Source organism: Sturnus vulgaris, chromosome 2, assembly GCF_052056855.1.
Source record: "Sturnus vulgaris isolate bStuVul1 chromosome 2, bStuVul1.hap1, whole genome shotgun sequence".
Taxonomy (NCBI): Eukaryota; Metazoa; Chordata; class Aves; order Passeriformes; family Sturnidae; genus Sturnus; species Sturnus vulgaris.
This window is the reverse complement of record NC_142244.1, coordinates 95,170,384-95,187,454: the sequence shown is the minus strand read 5'-3', so window position 1 is coordinate 95,187,454 and position 17,071 is coordinate 95,170,384. Positions and strand designations below refer to the sequence as shown.

At 42.6% G+C, this 17,071-nt stretch overlaps 2 protein-coding genes across 3 annotated transcripts in view; one reads left to right on the top strand and one right to left on the bottom strand.

The window, feature by feature from the left end:
• Nucleotides 1-13,724, bottom strand: part of COL4A1 (collagen type IV alpha 1 chain) — a 120,501-nt gene extending 106,777 nt beyond the window's left edge. The window contains exon 1 of one of the 2 annotated variants that reach the window (XR_015801737.1): nucleotides 13,532-13,724. Coding sequence is in view for 1 of the 2 variants with exons in the window: in XM_088160172.1 (XP_088016298.1) it covers nucleotides 13,532-13,594 (63 nt within the window). In the remaining variant the exon portion in view is untranslated. The remainder of the gene's footprint in view (nucleotides 1-13,531) is intronic. The other variant, XM_088160172.1, reaches the window with a different exon arrangement.
• An 88-nt stretch (nucleotides 13,725-13,812) lies between these two features.
• The window catches only part of COL4A2 (collagen type IV alpha 2 chain), a 137,842-nt gene continuing 134,583 nt past the window's right edge, over nucleotides 13,813-17,071 (top strand). The window contains exons 1-3 of the mRNA XM_088159341.1: nucleotides 13,813-13,874; nucleotides 14,153-14,256; nucleotides 14,394-14,454. Of these exons, the coding sequence (XP_088015467.1) occupies nucleotides 14,213-14,256; nucleotides 14,394-14,454 (105 nt within the window). The 5' untranslated portion in view covers nucleotides 13,813-13,874; nucleotides 14,153-14,212. The remainder of the gene's footprint in view (nucleotides 13,875-14,152; nucleotides 14,257-14,393; nucleotides 14,455-17,071) is intronic.

Here is a 17,071-nt window from a genome sequence, read left to right as displayed (position 1 = left end):
AGAGTGAGCCATGCTAGACATGTTTGCATAAAATGAATGCTAAAATACTTTTGAATATTACATGTAATACTGAGGGGGTTCTACTAGCACATCCTTCCATGTGTAGGCACCAGTGGTATATGTCTAAAAGAGAGAAAAAGAAAATGCTTAAAAAGATAGTGTCAGTATCAGTAACTTCTAAACAGAAATGAAGATTGCAGAAACAAGTATGTGCATAGGTACTTCACTCTATAATAAAAATAAAGGAGATGCTTCTGGTAAAAAAATCTTAGTCAAGAAACAAACATGCCAATACGCAACAGCATACTTTGCACAGGACTGAGAATAGTACAGATTGCAGTGTACAGGAATTGTGTTTGGCTGATACTGCAGGTTCCAAAATGAAGTTGTTTATTCAAACTATTTATAATTTCAGAAAAAAATCTGATAAATATAAGTGCAGTGGTAATACATTTTCATTACCCTAGCAATGACTTTACTGCCTATTCTAAGACAAAAATACATAATACGTATTTCTTTTGCATTTTTCTCCAAATTTTTTCTTTCCAGTATTTCTTGATAAGGTCCAGGAAAAAAATAAAACACACACACACACACACACACAAAACCAGAACAAAAGCCACCTTTTACTCCTTTTTGATTGCTTTTTGTTGTTGTTGTTGTTTTTTGTTTTGTTTTCTGCCCAAAAGAAACTCCATATGTATTCCTGCATTTTACACAGATTCTAAATGCTGTGATCTGAACCAACTGTCAGTTGTCCTTTAAAAATAGAAATAATAAACCTGCTGGGCACAGTGGCAAAACTTTTGGGTTTCAGTCAGCCTTACATTCTTAGTTTCTCTTTCCTGCAATCACCTCTGGACTAAAAGGCCACTAAATAATCCATCTCCTAGACAATGTTAAGAGTTACAACAAGGAGAAAAACTTAAGGTACCAAGAAATACACCCACCACCTTAGAAAGTACCTTGAAGTGCTCACTTAACAGTGGGAAAAATTAAGCCAAACTATACAGAAAAAGTTGTCTTGTACTCCTTGTACTCTACTGATAACATTCTAGAGGATGTCTCTTTGTTAATGTCTTTATTATTAAAAAGAAAATCTCTTTGATGACTCATCTGAGAGCCTGAGGAGACACTTTTGCCTTGGTAATTTACCTTGATCACAACACCTCAGTAGTTAACACATCCAGAAGCTTTTAATGGCTTCCCAACATTAGAAAATAGCATATATTTTCATGTGCTATATTTTAATTGACTGAGTTTTTAGGAAGTGATGATAGGCTCATCATCACTAATCCCCAACAATGAAACAAGCATGAAAAAATGAAGTGATTATAGACATGTCATTTTGGATTTTCAGTTTGGGGAACAGGGCAAAGCTGGTTATAAGGGAGGAAAAGAGGCACAGAACATCTGAACAGCCTCTCTTTTCCATCTGTAGGCCTGTCAAGATAAAATTATCCTCAGACAACCAAGCTGATGAAACTCATTTTTACTCTGCTGATCAAGACCACTAACCTACTTCTCTGCATGTAATAATTCTTCAGTGACAAAAGTAATTTCTCAAGCCATAAATAATTTGTTGAAAAACCTTAAGAGTAAGAAAAAACACATAGATCTTACAGACATTTTCTGGCTTTTTTTCTAGCTTGTTCCCTCCCTTTTCTCATGGCCTGTAGGTTTTGAAGGGGATGCAATTGGCACTGCTCTGGCTCCCTACTGCAGTCACCTGGAGGTAACTTCAGGAAGGGATGGAGCAGCACTGCTACTTCAGGCTCTACTGGAGAGCAAACCTCTCCAGTCCCAGCAGGGCAGGCAGTGATGGACTCTCACTGGGCATCCTCAAGCTCACAGGAACAGATGAAGGGTCTGACTTGGGATGTACAGCCACCAGCTGATAGGCACTCCTCTGCCCCTCCCCTGGGATGATGGGAAGTGCGTTCTGCTGCTCCTCCTGCAGGAGCACATCCTTGCTGCTGGCCAGTCTAAGCCTCAGCAGCTCCAAATGCAGGTGCTGACAGCAGGTAAAAGGCAAATCGTGTTCATTCACATGCAAGGCTTAATGTGTAGGAGGCACCAGCCAGGAAAGAAAAGCTGGTGTATCTTTTCCATACACCACAGTAAAGCAGGTGTAAGGAGCAGGCTGAAACACCATCTGTCCCCCAGGGAGCACAGCACACACAGGAAGGCACAGGGGAATGGCAAAGTGTAGCTGTTGGCCTTACACAGTCAGTACGCTTAGAAATTACTTCTTCACCCAGCTGCTACCTCAGCACTTAACATGCAAAGTGCCTTGACTCTTTTACAGTCCCACCCCTTTTCCACTTTCCCAAACAAAGGCAGGTAAATAATCAGTCTAAAGAAGCTGATGGCTTCTCCAAAAACAGACCCAGGTTTACACTTAATGCTTCACTAAATAATTCCTGCCGCCAGTCAGATATTGAAACATCAGCATCAAAATTTAGTCAAATGACTAATTCCTAACAATTATATCACCTGATATTGGGCTATCAGGATAATAACAATTGGTACTTAGGGAAACACACAAATCACTGTCCATCATCAGTGACAACTATGAGATAGGTTTATTATGAATGTACACCATAACTTTGCCTTTAGCATGGTGTGACTGAGATTTTAAAAATGCAGCTTCCATCTAATACTATAAATCTAAGCACAGGAATTCTGCACTTTATCCTTTCAAACACAGCAAACAATAGTCACAAGAAACAGATTGCACACAAACTTACAAATTCTGTTTTAATCAGTGGTATTGGACAAAAGCTTTACATTTTACCTAACATAATAGAAATTTGTCAGTTGTCCTCAGGTACAAAAAGCTCATATAAGAGGCTCATGTTTTAAGCACACCACAACATTTAATTATTTTCAGCAGTACCTCATACAATGGCATGTGCAACTTTGCAAAAAATCTTATTCCGTTTTCAAGACTGATTTGATATGATTTATAGATCTCTGGATTCAGAACTATAAAATATTCTTCTAGACAGCTGAATCACATTTATCAGAAAAGTAGGGGTATTAACCAAAACAATAACCAACATGACATAATCACATGTGCAGCCTCCCATATCAATCAATTTCACAATTTCCCTTGGCCAATACAGACACACACTGTGCCATGTGCAAACCTGTCCCATGTAATTGCCCATTACCCTTCTAATCATGGCACATATCTGAGAGGGCCCAGGGAGGGAAACACAGAACTTTTCACATTTTGGCCATGAAATGTTCAGACTTTAATCTATGATGTTGAATGGGGATTTACAAAAAACAAAGAATTGCTTGTGAGCCATGTGGTACAGGATAACAGTCCAACTAAAATAAAGCTGAGCTCAACAGAAGACACTACACAGACTGTTTTGGCATTGCATTAAATTCTGCATGCTGTTCTATTTTGCAAGTTAAATTGGTTATATTTAATTGTAACTGACAGGGCACTATTAAAATAAAGGATATTGATATATTTACACTGAACAAATATAAAAAGTCTTCTGCTGAAATAGAGTCCAGACATGCATGTCTGTCAATGCCCAGATGTGTCTTATATTGTGTGAGTAAATAAAGTTGTGCATGGAATTGTTAATTTGCAAACTCTGGACCAAAACAATAATGTGTCCACTACACAGGGACCATATAAATGCCATCACAGGCCCTAAAACAGGGTCAGTTAATCTTGATAATATCCTACTTGTGTTTTGCACAGTTGCATTTTCTGCAGGCCTGGCAGCATCCAAAGTAGTGTATCTAGAGGACCAGACCTTTTCCTCTGGCCTTCACATTGCCAAATCAATTCCAGCAGCTCCTGTGGTATCGATAAGAAAGGTTTTTTTTAATGCAAGGAAGGCATTTAGAATAAACACCTTTCACTAGGTGTATATTTTAGTGTGTGTGTATATTATCTTTGCAAAGGCTGTGGGAACACAAATAGGTATAAGGCAATCACTCTCTAGGCTTGCTCTTTTAAAGATTTTATTTGAAGGCAAAAACGAAAATGTGATTCTTATAATGACAGCACACAGAAGCATTCTCACAAAATAATCTTTCTAATTTTTGATCTATGCAGATTTTTGGCTTTGTCCTGTCACCATCATCTTCTTTGGTCTCCTTAATACTCCAGAAAAAAACCTTTCCACATTCACAGCATCTTTGACTACTCTAAAAATCAATTAAATGGAAGCTGAAATTATTAGCAACTCTAATAATTATTAGAGGAAATGAGTCTGCACCTGGCAGGACAAAAGGCACTGAACTACAGTCACTACAAGGTTAGCAGTTGCCTGCCTGCTCATCTCAGGGGCTACCATTCAAAGCTTTTCCATGCTTATGACACATCCAGTCCATTTAAAATCACAAGCTCTGTCCCAACCACGCACATAATTCCTGGAAAATGCATCAGAAATCTGCATCCACTATTTGTCTGACCAGTGAATCAGAGTACATTTTCAAAGGCATGTTCCCAGAAAGATGGATCTACTTTTCTGCATGATTTGAACTATTATTCTGGCATCCTCATGGGCATGAGCCGAGACATTATTTAACCCAATGACTTTAGGCACTGGTACAACATTTGCTGGATTACCAAGGTCCATACTGGGAAGTAAGTTTTAAATAGCAATAGAAAGTCACAGACAGTAGGATTATATTGCGTAAGAATTAACAGCACCAGAAGCCATGTCTAAGTCTTCTCCCAGCTGATATTTACCAGCAACAATTACAGAACAGCCCCTTCCAGGCTGGAACTGCCAGCTGGAGGGTCCCCACAATCGGTGGCAGCAGCCAGGACCAAGAGCCAGCTCCCACAGCTGCTGTCCAGCTAAGCAAAACTAAGTGCAGAGCTCTAGCACTTCGTTCTTTCCCTTTTCCCTGACCTTTTTTCTTGCCCTGCTTTCTACTCTGACCCCTGGAGATGCATCGTGCAGCCTTGACTCCTCAGAATCACTGTACCAAAAAAAAACAAAAAAAACAAAAAAAACAAACCAAACATGATGAAGACATAGACTTCCTAGGATAATGTTAAGTTTTTTACTTTCTTCTCACTTTCATTTATGCCTCTTGCTATTCCCTGCTTTTCTCTAAGTGTCCATCTCAATTTAAAAAAATGCAGTTGTTCTTAACAAAGTTACAGCCCCAGTTAATACACTTCAGTTAAAAAATAAGTTTCAATAAAAAGTTACTCATAATTTTATGAAGTAAAGCTGTTATATTACAAGCATCTATGTAGCTTTAGTCTTCCTTGCCTATTCTAACAAACTGCTAAAAACACATGTGTATTTACAGCTAAAAAAGTCTTCTGAGTTTTGGCCACAATTACTGCTTGCACATGTATCTTTATAGCAGCCAGAACTCATCCTTTTGACTTACCATTGCCATAAAAGGGACAATCTTCAAGTACAATATGAAAATTCCTGGAATGCTTGAATCTGCCCTCATGTAGCTGATTTTTCCCTTAATATGTGCACTATGAATACAAACTATTAATGCACTAATTTCTCTTTAAACTTTAAACTAATTCTTTACAACCCCATCAGTCTATACCAGTGTAATTTTTAGCCTTATTTGGGTTTCATTACAACCTTAGGATTTGTTTCAATGTCTTTAGATTAACAAATATTTCAACAGAAGTCTTCAGTAGACTAGAAAACAAGTTTTCTTGCACTAGATAAACAACTGGACTAATAAGACCAAAAGACTTACAATAGCTAGTCAGCACATAGCTATCCAGTGAAAATGGGCTAATTTGTTCTATCCCTTAGCTACAACTGAAACATTTGTCATGACAAAAAGAAAAAAATAAAAGAGCCTTTCTCATTCTGATTTCTGTAGACTAAACTAAGAACCCCATAAATCATCTACTAAAAGAGAATCAGCTAATAAAAAAATTATTTTCCACTAAGTTAGTGCTTGTTTGCATGAAAGATTACATACTTCATTATGAATTTCCAATGGGAATTATCTATAGGAAGAATCCTTATGTAAAAATGGCATTGATCATTGACTATGATGAATTAGAACTTTCTCCCACTAAACCGTTTAGAAATGCTCTACCATGATCATTCCCCAGTGTTAAGACAACATCCACATGCACAGAAGACATAATGAGAGGGCATCTTGACTAGAAGAAAGGTTGAATCCTCAGATCTCCCATGTAGCCAGAGAGATTATAAATCCCACAGCAGCTGAGACACACATGGGCAGAGAGAAGGCTGGACACGGGTGTTTAAAGGTGGCAAAGGATATTAATGATACTTGCCTCAAATAATTTTTTTCTAACCATGTTAGGCAACACCACCAGACTTCTGGCACCTTTCAAGAAAGTTCAAGATCTAAACTTGATTTGTGGCTTTCATCTTATCTCAGTTCAGAGATGAAGCACAGAGTTTGGCAACTGGAGCTACTCAGCACATCTCTTCTGCTCCCACTTTACCAGCTGGGCAGAGATCTCCACGGGGATGACAGACTTCACCTAAAAACTTTCTGTTTCCCAGGTGCAGCATTTTAAATGTTCTTTAATAAGCTATATATTATTTACAGATAAAATAATGGCTAGTTTGTACCATGCTTCAGGTCTTCTATAAAAAACTACATCTCTTCTGAATGCAAATGACCAAACTCACTTGATTTTTAATTAAAATATTCTAGTTTTTCCTACCAATCTCATCATATTAAACTAATTATTGTATTTATTTTATAACTCTGATAATTTCTTCTGCTGGTTCCCTCTCAGCCATCTTAAAAACCTGCATGTCAAAATGTGCTCTCTCTGTCACTGCTACAAGCAGATGAAAGCCACAAAAAGATGAAAGAAACTTAATTATTACTTTGTGATTTGTTTACTCCACACATTTGACAGCACTTTGTATTTGTCCTTCACATTGTTCTGTTGAAGAAGCACACCCTTCCTCAGACCCTGCGAGAAAGAGGCTGTCTGCCAGCAGCAGTAAAGGTGAAAGCAGCGGATGCACACAGAGAGAAAAAAGCATAGGAAAGAAGGGGAACAGAGTATGATTAGTGATTCTCTTGAATCCACACGAAGAAACCCTTTACCTTACAAGAAATTCCACTGCAGTAGCTGAATAACTTTGCTAAAAACACAATTACACATTTTATAAATTAAATTGGCACATTCACAGAAAATCTTATGCAATTTATTTCAGAACATGTGTGAGAACAACATTCTTTAGATATGAAGGTAACATTAAAAAAAAATCAAGAAGAAAGAAACCTATCCTTTTCCAGCTCTTCTTTGGCTTCCCTCATTTCATTTTTGGACATGTCCTATTTATTATGACGCTGTAAGGCAAGCCAAGCCAAAAAAAGGGAATTTTTTTGCTGGCTGTGAGGCTGACTCATCTCTACCCAGGCAGATTCCCAAGCTGCTGGGTCCCATGGCACCTGCTGTCTGCACCCAGGCCTCAGCACCTTGCACCAGATCTGCACTGATGGCTCTGAAACACCCCAGCACAGGTATAAAAGCAGAACTACAATTCTCATTGGAATCCCTAAGTACAGGTCTTCAGATTCGTGATAACTTGGCAAATCAGAGGTGAAAAGGGGTAGTTCCTATCACCCCCACACAAACACCTAAGTTAAGAAGAGCTAATATAATATTAAAGCTTACATTTTTTTTTGCCCATGTTGGAAATATAATGAAAGCACACAATGTTAAGAGGTTTCCTAAAAAATACGTATTTGAGATATTTTGAGATATCAAAGTGGTAAAAAGCGAGCCCTGAGCTTAACAGAGTATAGTAGAAGAACAAGGGACTGGAAGCTGAAGTGCTTTTGAAAATGTACACTGTACTTTTCTTTTTCAATTTAGAAAGTTTATTCAAGCTCCTCCTTCTGTAAGAGGATATGTCAGAGATAAAGGAAGATTAAAGTCAGTTTTTTCATCCTATAACTGTTTGCCAGAGGGTAAAAAAGGACTAGTTTTTTGCACTAGTTATACTCTTTATGAAGAATAAATTCGCCTGTTTCTTCACTGTAACTCACCACCGATTACAGCAGCATAATGGTAGTAATTCAATATTGATAATGTTTTTACTTGTCCTATATTTTACTGACACATTGTCCAAGACACTGCTATATAAAGACTCTTGAAGTTAATGCCACATACTTTCCTGATGTATTAAATCACCAAGAATAATTCCAGCCAGTCACAACTCAAAGAAATCAAAAATTTATCTTCCCACACACATCATTACATTGCATCAGTACTTCACACCTTCAACTGTTCACTAAATGCTCAAGTTGCTCTTCCATTCAGGTCATAGTCCATGCCTAAATTCTTCTCTTTGATCAAGTCTTGCAAGATGTTAAGGTGTTAAGTGTTTATGATGGGAAAGTCAGCAGAAATTCTGGGAAGGGTGTACTATGTAACTTTCAAACAGTGATGAAGTAAGTCAATTTATTCTTGTGTAGAGGTTGTTGAATCTTCCTTTGTTTAGTCTAGTTCTATAAAAAGAACAATATTCCTAAGCCTGTCCCTAAAGAAGGTTTCTGACATTTTAGAACAATAGTCTTAGCTGCCTGCAGCAGCTGTGCTACATTGCTCTACATAATCAGGGCAACTGACAGAATATACATCCAGCATAACCTCAGGCATTATACAAGCTAGTGATATCCAGGATTATAAACACCAAGCAGACAAGTTGCAATGAAACATTGCAGTAGTCCTGCAGGCATTTGATACAAACACTCAGAAGCACGGATTGTACAGCTTGGGACGACAGTCCATGAAGGCACTTGTGTATTCTGACACTCAACAGGTTCAGAGGCTGTGCTCACCAACACAGCTGGTAGCAGGCAGCTGCATGTTTCTGAAATATCCTGCTCTCCTCTCCCACCTCCAGCATCCCAGGCCATGATGCTGTAGAAGTGGCCAGAGGGAGAGGGGAAGTTGGCAGAAGGGACAACAGGTATAAAGACATTCCTCTGGGAGCAAGAGTCACCGGGCCTGTCCCCTTGTCCCCAGAAGTGCCCGTGCATTTTTCTGTGTATACATATTGAGTAGCAACCCCTCACTACTGGGACTGGTGAACCATGCCCACCACTCCTCCACTGCCCCAGCAAGCACTGCTGGCCACAAGCTGGAAGGCCACCCTCCTGCCCATGCTCTCATGACCCTCTCTGGTGCACCCTCAGCCACCCCAGGTCTTACACCTCTTCCTGACAAGATATCTTGCTCCAACAGGAGGAAAAGGGAGCACTCCACTTATCTTCTTCAGATTCCCACACCCCACCATAGCCTGGCAGGGGCAACCAAACCCATTTCCTGTTTTTCTCTGAAGCCTTCTAGCCTGAGAGGAGCTTCACTCATTAGAAATCACTTAGGTCTCCCCTTCTGGCCATATTTTTGGAACCAGAGTGACCATATCTCCTTCCTGAATTAACACTTGCCAGGGTTTATTAAATGTGCTCTTGGTGTTGTCAAGTCCTTGAGGACATTCAGGGGCAAGGGTGTCATATGACCTCAGGGAATAGGTGTCTCAGCATCAAAGACGTGGCAGTCCTAGACATGAACTGCTGCAGAAGGCAGCTGCCCAACCTTGCCTTACTTCATTAGTGAAAGCACACCCAAGTGAAGTGCTACCAGTGATTCAGACTCAGTCATACAACTGCTCTCCAACCACATGCAAAAAGCCCAGGTCATTCTCTTTGTCTGCCCTTACATCTCCATCTCGGTAAATCACATTTTTAATGAAAAGAGAATAGACTGTTGGTCAGATTACCTGGAAGCAATTATATTCCTTTTGCTTTTGGCTTCTAACTGCATGTGTCAGAATGCACTCAAAAATACAACGTAAAAACAGGAGAGGTGGTGCAAGGAAGGCATGAGGACAATAGAGCAGAGCTGTGTCTGCCTGGCCACATATAAGACCATTCTTTATACAGGGCCTACCCAGGGACAGGAACCTCCTGGCCTGCCACCAGTGCATCCCCAGTTGTCACCATACTCTCAGCTCAAGTAGCACTAGTGGAATCAGCACTGTCTTTGTGGAAAAATTTATGCATGCTTTTATCACTGTTTTGCTCCACAGAGCTTGCTCTCAGCTCTGTCCCAGCACTCATTTCACCAAGACTAAAAGGAGAAAAGGGAGACTAGCTGGGAGAGAATGCTAAGCCCAGTGCTGAGCAGTGGTGGCCAGAAAAGCTCCTCCATTCCACCTGTGTTTATGTGGCAGCCAGTCCTCTTGTATGGAAGGTGACTCAACCCAGGGCTCCAGTGCAGCTGAAGATCTCACTCCACTGCATGCAGCACAAGGACCAGCACTGCAGCAGCAGGGACAAGGTACCAAAACATGAAACATTTCCACTGTCTACTCTCAACCAAGCAGTACTGATGTTAGGAAACAGACTTTCTCCAAAGGAAATGGCAGCCTGAAGAGTGTCAGAAATGAGAGCCCCTGCAGAGATCCATCAAAACAAGCTTCTCCTGTGACCATCTCATGGGAGTAGTCTTTTATCCTGACCTGGAAACATCTTAATCTATTGCCCTGTCTTCCACTCTGCTCTCATTGTAACCTGAAAATGAATCTCCTGAGAAGAATGCAGCACAGCACAAAAGCCCAGATTAGCTATAATTATTATTTTCATTATAATTGATCAAGATAAAGAAGACTAAACTTCCAGTGTCACATCTCTAGGCACTTCCTAGTGCCACGCTAAAACCAACGGGAGCTGCAACAGAGCAGCTCCCTCTTTCTGTGTTGAGGCACGTGATCGTGACGGTAGCTGGCTCAGGGATGGCTTTGCTACGTCAAATGCCTCTGTCAGAGCAGTCGTTCCAAATCTCCTTGTATGTATTTAATCACAGATATGCCAGAGATAAAAACAATTTTTCACTGTCAGCCCTGACAGACTGCAGAATCACCACGACCAACACAGCATGAGCTGCTTCTGTCACGCTTGTGCTCACAGGCATGGATGGTCTCAAGCCTAGAACAACTACAATGCACATATGAAAAAACATTTACTGTGAGGGTGACTAAGTGCTGACATAGGTTGCCTAAAGGGCTTGAGCAGTCTCCATCCTTGGACATACTCAAAACTCAGTGGGACATAGCATTAAGCAACCTGTTGTAGCTGTCCCTGCCCTGAGCAGGGGGTTGGACTAGATGATCTCCAAGGTGCTCACCAGCCTCACCAATTCTGTGATGAAGGCCACAGTACAATTAAGAAGACTGTGGCTGCACAACTGCCATTACAAAAAAAACCAACAACAACAATAAAAAAACAAACAAAAAAAACCCGAAACAAAACAAAACAAAACAACAAACAAACAAACAAACAAAAACCCGAGCCAATAAAAGCTACTTTGGAGAAGGAACGAACCAACATGATTTTTTTTCCTGCAGAAAAGTGGTTGCTCCATTCAGCCTATTGCAAAAAGTAGAGCTACAACCCTTCCTACCACACAATCTTCTGCTAATACAACTACTCTTTAAGTGTAAACAATGGGAACACGTTCATCTGAGGACAATGTGAGCACTGGGTCAGCTCTACTAGCTCTCCAAAAGCAGAAGAGGTGCTGCCCAGGTGTAGAGTGCTTCACACCACGCTGCCACAATCATGCACAAGCCTCAGCCCAGCTCAAGAATCTCCAAAGAGCAGCCTCTCTATCGCCACCCACACGTCGTACGGTGCAGGCTAACACCCATCTCCATCACCTTTTGTGTGGTTGCTAGTGACAGGCAACAGTGTGGAGATGGGGACAATGCCTGCAGAACGGAATTGATTGAAAGGCCACCCATGTACAGCTGAAAGTTTATCTAAGGCAACAAAACTGCAAGGAGCTCAACTTCCACTGCATACTTGTGTTTTCTGGTGGCACTGATGAGGAACTGCAAATCTGCAGTCAGCTTTATACACAAAGAACAGTTAATTATTGGAATAGCTTCATAATATAATTAACAGCTCCAGGTCACATTTTAAGAAATTTTGATTGTAATGGAATAATTTATCCAGCACATGCCAGACACTTCTAGAACAGAGCCTCTTCACAGTTGCTACAGAAGATCTCGACTTGTGCAACTGATACTAAAGTTTGTATCTTCTTTTAACAAGCACCTCATCTCTACATAGTTTTGTGTCTTTCATTGACAGTCATGGTTTACCCAATGACTTTACAGCACAAGGTGGGAATGTATCTCACAGATAGGTATTTTTATCTTTGGATTATACCAAATTCAGAAGTCAAATGTAAATAATTTACTTCAAAATACTCTAATTAATTAAAATTAATTATAACCTTAAGGGAATACCGTTTAATGGCTTAATGGCAAGTGATGGGTGAATTGCCTAAGAGGATTCACCACTGAGTGATTTATTGCAATCACAGTAAGCCTGATGTTATCAACCCAGGAGCAACAGACAAGACATCAGAAGTTCAGTGCATTGCTTACTTCAGTTGATTCAATACATACATACCGTCCCATTGGTCACACAGAGGTATCAAAATTCATTATAAGACTTAATTTAATCCGAAATTGCAGAAAAGCTTAAAATAACCCTTTCCCATACCTCCACTGTTAATTGAAATGCTAATACAAGATCTTACATTTATAGCAGGAGGCATGACAAAAAGCCATGTGTCTACAGCTACTGACAAGTTTTCTGCACTCCTGAAATTCACTAATACACTATCAACCGGGCCAAATTCGAGGAAACAAGGATACACAAAAAGATAGCCTATTTCAAATTATTGTGTCAACTGCCCTTTACTTAGAAGTACAGAATGAACAGCCCAAATACTTCAGGAGCGCCAGGAAAGAGAGCCCTTTAGACTTAAGGACAGCTAATGGCTATTATCACAGTGATAAAATTAGCTCCCTTAGCAAAACTTTCAGACTACTTGCATGCTTTCGATTTTAAAAGTCTATGCCACAATCTAGTCCCATCGGGAATGATGCCAAAATCCAACTTTAACCATTAACATTAGGATCCTTCCCAGTCCCCATCTACTGCCCATCGCGGGGGTCAAAGGCAGCGTGCACAGCACTTTGAATCCAAGCAGCCAACTCAAAATTATAATTAATATAAACAGTGAGGGTTTTTACTTTTTAATTTTTTTTTTTTTTTTTTTTTTTTTTTTTTTTTTACCGTGGAAACACAACTCGCTACTTTCCAGTCCCGGGTGGGTGCGTGCTTTCTGTTCCCTCCCCAGGCAGCGGCGCTCCGTGCCGGGCGGTGGGAGAGCGCTGCGGGGCCGTCCCCGCCGGACCGGCCGCCATCCCCGCGCGGTGCCCGCCGCCCCGCTCCGCTCGCCTCCGCTCCGCACCCGCGGCGGGCCGGGAGCAGCGCAGCCCCGCGGAGCGCCGGGGCAGCCGCGCATCCGCGCCAAGCGCACCTGGCTGCCCGAGAGCGGAGGCCCCGCGCCGACCACGCCGGCTCCGCATCCCGTCCCGTCCCGTCCCGTCCCGTCCCGTCCCGTCCCCGTCTCCCCGTGAGAGGGTCCCGCGTGTGCAGCCGAGCGCGCAGCCCGCAGGAGCCGCCCCCGCGTACTCACCGCGGCGGACACGGCGCTGAGCTCGGCGCTCAGCAGCAGCCCGAAGCCCAGCCAGAGCCGCATGCTGCCGCGCACCGCACCGCGCCGTCGGTCCCTGGGCGGCGGGGCGCCGCCGACTCAGAGTGGGGCTCCGCGGGGCCGGCCCCACATGCGCGTCTCTTGCCTCCGTCGCGGCCGCGGCGCCTGCACTGCCTCGGGGGCGAAGGACTCGACTCGCAGTACACGATGGGCGGTGGCAGCCCCCCCTCTCCTCCCCTCCGGGCGGGGACCCTGGGAGGGCGCAACCTCGCCCGCTGCCGTTCCCCGCTGGCCGCAGTTCTTCCGCCTCCCCGTCCCCGCCGGGGTGTGTGGTGGGCCGCGGGGGGCGCGGGCGGAGGGGGAGGCGCGGCGCTGGCTCGCCGCACACGGCCGGGGCCGCCCCGGAGGGCACGGGACGGCAGCGCAGCGGTGCGGAGCGGAGCGGGCTCTGTGCGCCACAGCCCTCGCTGCCCCCGGAGCGGAGCCCGGCCCGGCCCGGCCCGGCCGGTGGAGCCGCTCCCTGCTCCGGCAGCGGCGTCGCCGAGCCCGGAGACCTCCGGCGGGGGGAGCGGCGTTACAAGCGGGCTCTTCTCTGCCTTGCAGGGGTGGCCGTCCGGCGGGAGGGAGCCCTGAACCGAGCCCTCGGCCAGGGAAGGAGCGAAAATGGACATCTCGCAGCTTCCCAGTGCACGTATTTTCCTTTGTCAGTAAGTAATTCCGCTCGGTAGGCTTTTGGAAATAACTTTTTTAAAGTCGTATTGTCACCTTTAACTGCAGAGCGTTATCACGTGCTTGTTTTGCACTAGCTTAAAACAATATCGTCCTTATTTGCCTTTCCCTGCAGGGATACGGGGCTTTTGCTGATCCTGATGGAAGTTGTGCTGTCAGCCGTCAAAGTGGACGCTGTAAGTAAAACATCTTCTACTAAGGAGAGAAGAGGAGGAAAAAGTAGTTTCCTTGGTACCAACAAGTGAGGAACTGTATCCTCCTTGCCAGATGGCTTATCTATCTTTCTATTAAAAGAAACTACTAACAAATCATCTCTGCAAGCCTTACAGATTCCTGCCTTCAACAAAATGATGTTCAGCAGAGAAGCACTAAGTGACAGGTTGTTTGAAGTATTCCACTGTTAATTTTGCTCAAATTAGGTAATTTGTTAAAGCAATAGTGAAACAAACCCAGCAATTTCTTTATTTTTGTAAGAAACACACGAAAAATGCATTGCTGTAGATACCAATGAATACTTTGGTAGAGTTAACCTGCAGGTCAAATATCTTCAGTTACATACAAATCTCATCTAAGGACTGTGAACCTTATTCCTACAAGTCAGAGGTTATGAATAAATTGTTGTTTAAATTAAGTTGTTAAATCCAAAAATAGGTGTTATGTGCCACATAGGTGTTGCAGCTACCTACTTGAGTTGTTGATGTAAGGAGAAGTTACTAAACTCTTGCATCCTTGTCACAAGGATGTGAAAGATGTGAGAGATAATGTATAGGAGAGTGCTACATTTGCCTGTTACAAAAAACTTGGTGAGTTTAATGGAAGGATTGTCATTAATGGGAATAGGTTTTGGATCAGGCCTGAATATAGGAGACTGAGGTTGGTAGGCTTGGCTTGTGGCTGCATTTATTGGTCAGCCACAAGTGTGACTAAGGCTCTGTGGTCATGTGCTAGTGGGACTTTGATTACAGTTTTTCAAAAGCTCTCCTACTTATATTTTAATCCTACTGTCTGCAACTTTATGACTTTCCACTCCATATAGATGTGTGGTCACATCTTTGTGGTGAGATGACATATTGTGTTAAGGAATGGGAAATACTGTGTTAAAAAATGGGAAATACTAGGGCTTTTGCAGCAGGTGTTGTGACACACTAATCCTGCACTCCAGCTGCAATTGGCATGTAGTGCTTGCCCATCAGCCTGTGTAGATGGTTGATCTCTCCAAATCCTGCCTGGCTGGTGACTCAGCCCTGTGGGAAGGGACAGGAGCAAGAACCTTAAGTGTCATGTGCTGCTTGTCTATGCCTCATTTAGATACAAACATTGTTCTGCTGCATAGTGCTGAATGGATGATAAAATTACCATGTGCTACTGAAACCTGAGCAGGCTGGTAATAACTGCAAATGTTTTATGCCCAGTTATGATATTACTGGGATCAGTTGACATAAATCAGTGATATTATGACCCTTCTTTTATGAAGTTGTGTTGTAGTGTGCATAGCATGATACAGGTGTTTTAGCTATGGACTAATTCATTCTCCTTTGTGTTCTTACAGTAGACTGCAGGCTGTGGTGTTAAAGTAGAGGTAAACTGAAGAGGTGTTCAAGATATCTCAGTTAATGGATGCAGTCTGATCATGACTGCTTGAATCTCCACATGCTGGTTTTCCCAGAGAGTCTTGAAAAAGTAAATTGGCTTGCTTGAATGTTTAATTTCTCAGATTTAGTAGTTCGTAAGGTAGTGGCTGTGTAGGAGATGAAACACCCCAGTGAATATGAATGGGGAGTCTGGTCATGTTTCCATGAAATATTGAGCTGCACTGCCACCACAATATTTATCCTATTTTCCACTCATATGCTGCTTCCTTCCCTTGGCCAGCCCAGGTCTTTGTGTAGTCGTATGGTGAACTGAATTGGAAAATTCCTTGTTTGTCCTAATCACTACCCCCCAAAAAAAAGAGGGATGAGAGCTAATTTTAGCTCATCACTTGTATTCATAGAAAACTGGGCTGGCATGGGGTTGGAAGCTAGGGGTGAGAGGAGGGTTGGGCTTGCTCCTTACAGTGACCGCTCTGGTCAAATATGTTTGCCAAGTGACAAAGTGGATGTGAGTGGGAAGCAGCAGCACCTGAATAATTGCCAGAGTTGCTGGCAGTCATATCCTTTATATTGTAATTATGTTTGTCACACTGAATCTTCTCCTATTTGATAACAGATCAATGTGCTAATGTTATGAAGTGTTTTATTAGCTTGAATTAAAAAAAAACCCAAACTGCTGTGGATTATTAGAATCTGTAGGACCAGGTCTTAAAAGTCATGGTTTTGCCCGTAATGAGACAGGCTGCTGACTTTGTCATCCATATATATGTGAATGAGTTACCTCTGCTGGACATAAGTGGTGTTGAATGAGAAAAATTGCACATAGGAAGAAATTGGAGGGAGATTAAGGAAAGGCCAGGAAAGAAGGAGAGAGAAAGAGTGGAACTCAAGAGAGTTTGACTGAATGTGTTGCCTGGCAAGCTGCTGCTGGCTGTTAGGCAGATGGATGTTTCTCAGCAGAAAAAGAAATGAGAGGAAGAAAAAGGAGGATGTTTAGGATATCAGAGAACTAGGAGAGAAAAAAAAATGGTATCTCTGGCAAGAGAAGATGATGCTGGTTGCAGGCTTGAAGAGCGAAGGAAGAGAAGTCCGTGAATGGAAGTGCCAGGACAGACAGCCAAGGGGAGTGGATCAGGCGCAGTTATCTTTAGCGCTCTTTGGCGTACATCGGATAGTGATTTTAAAGGCCTTAAATAACTTT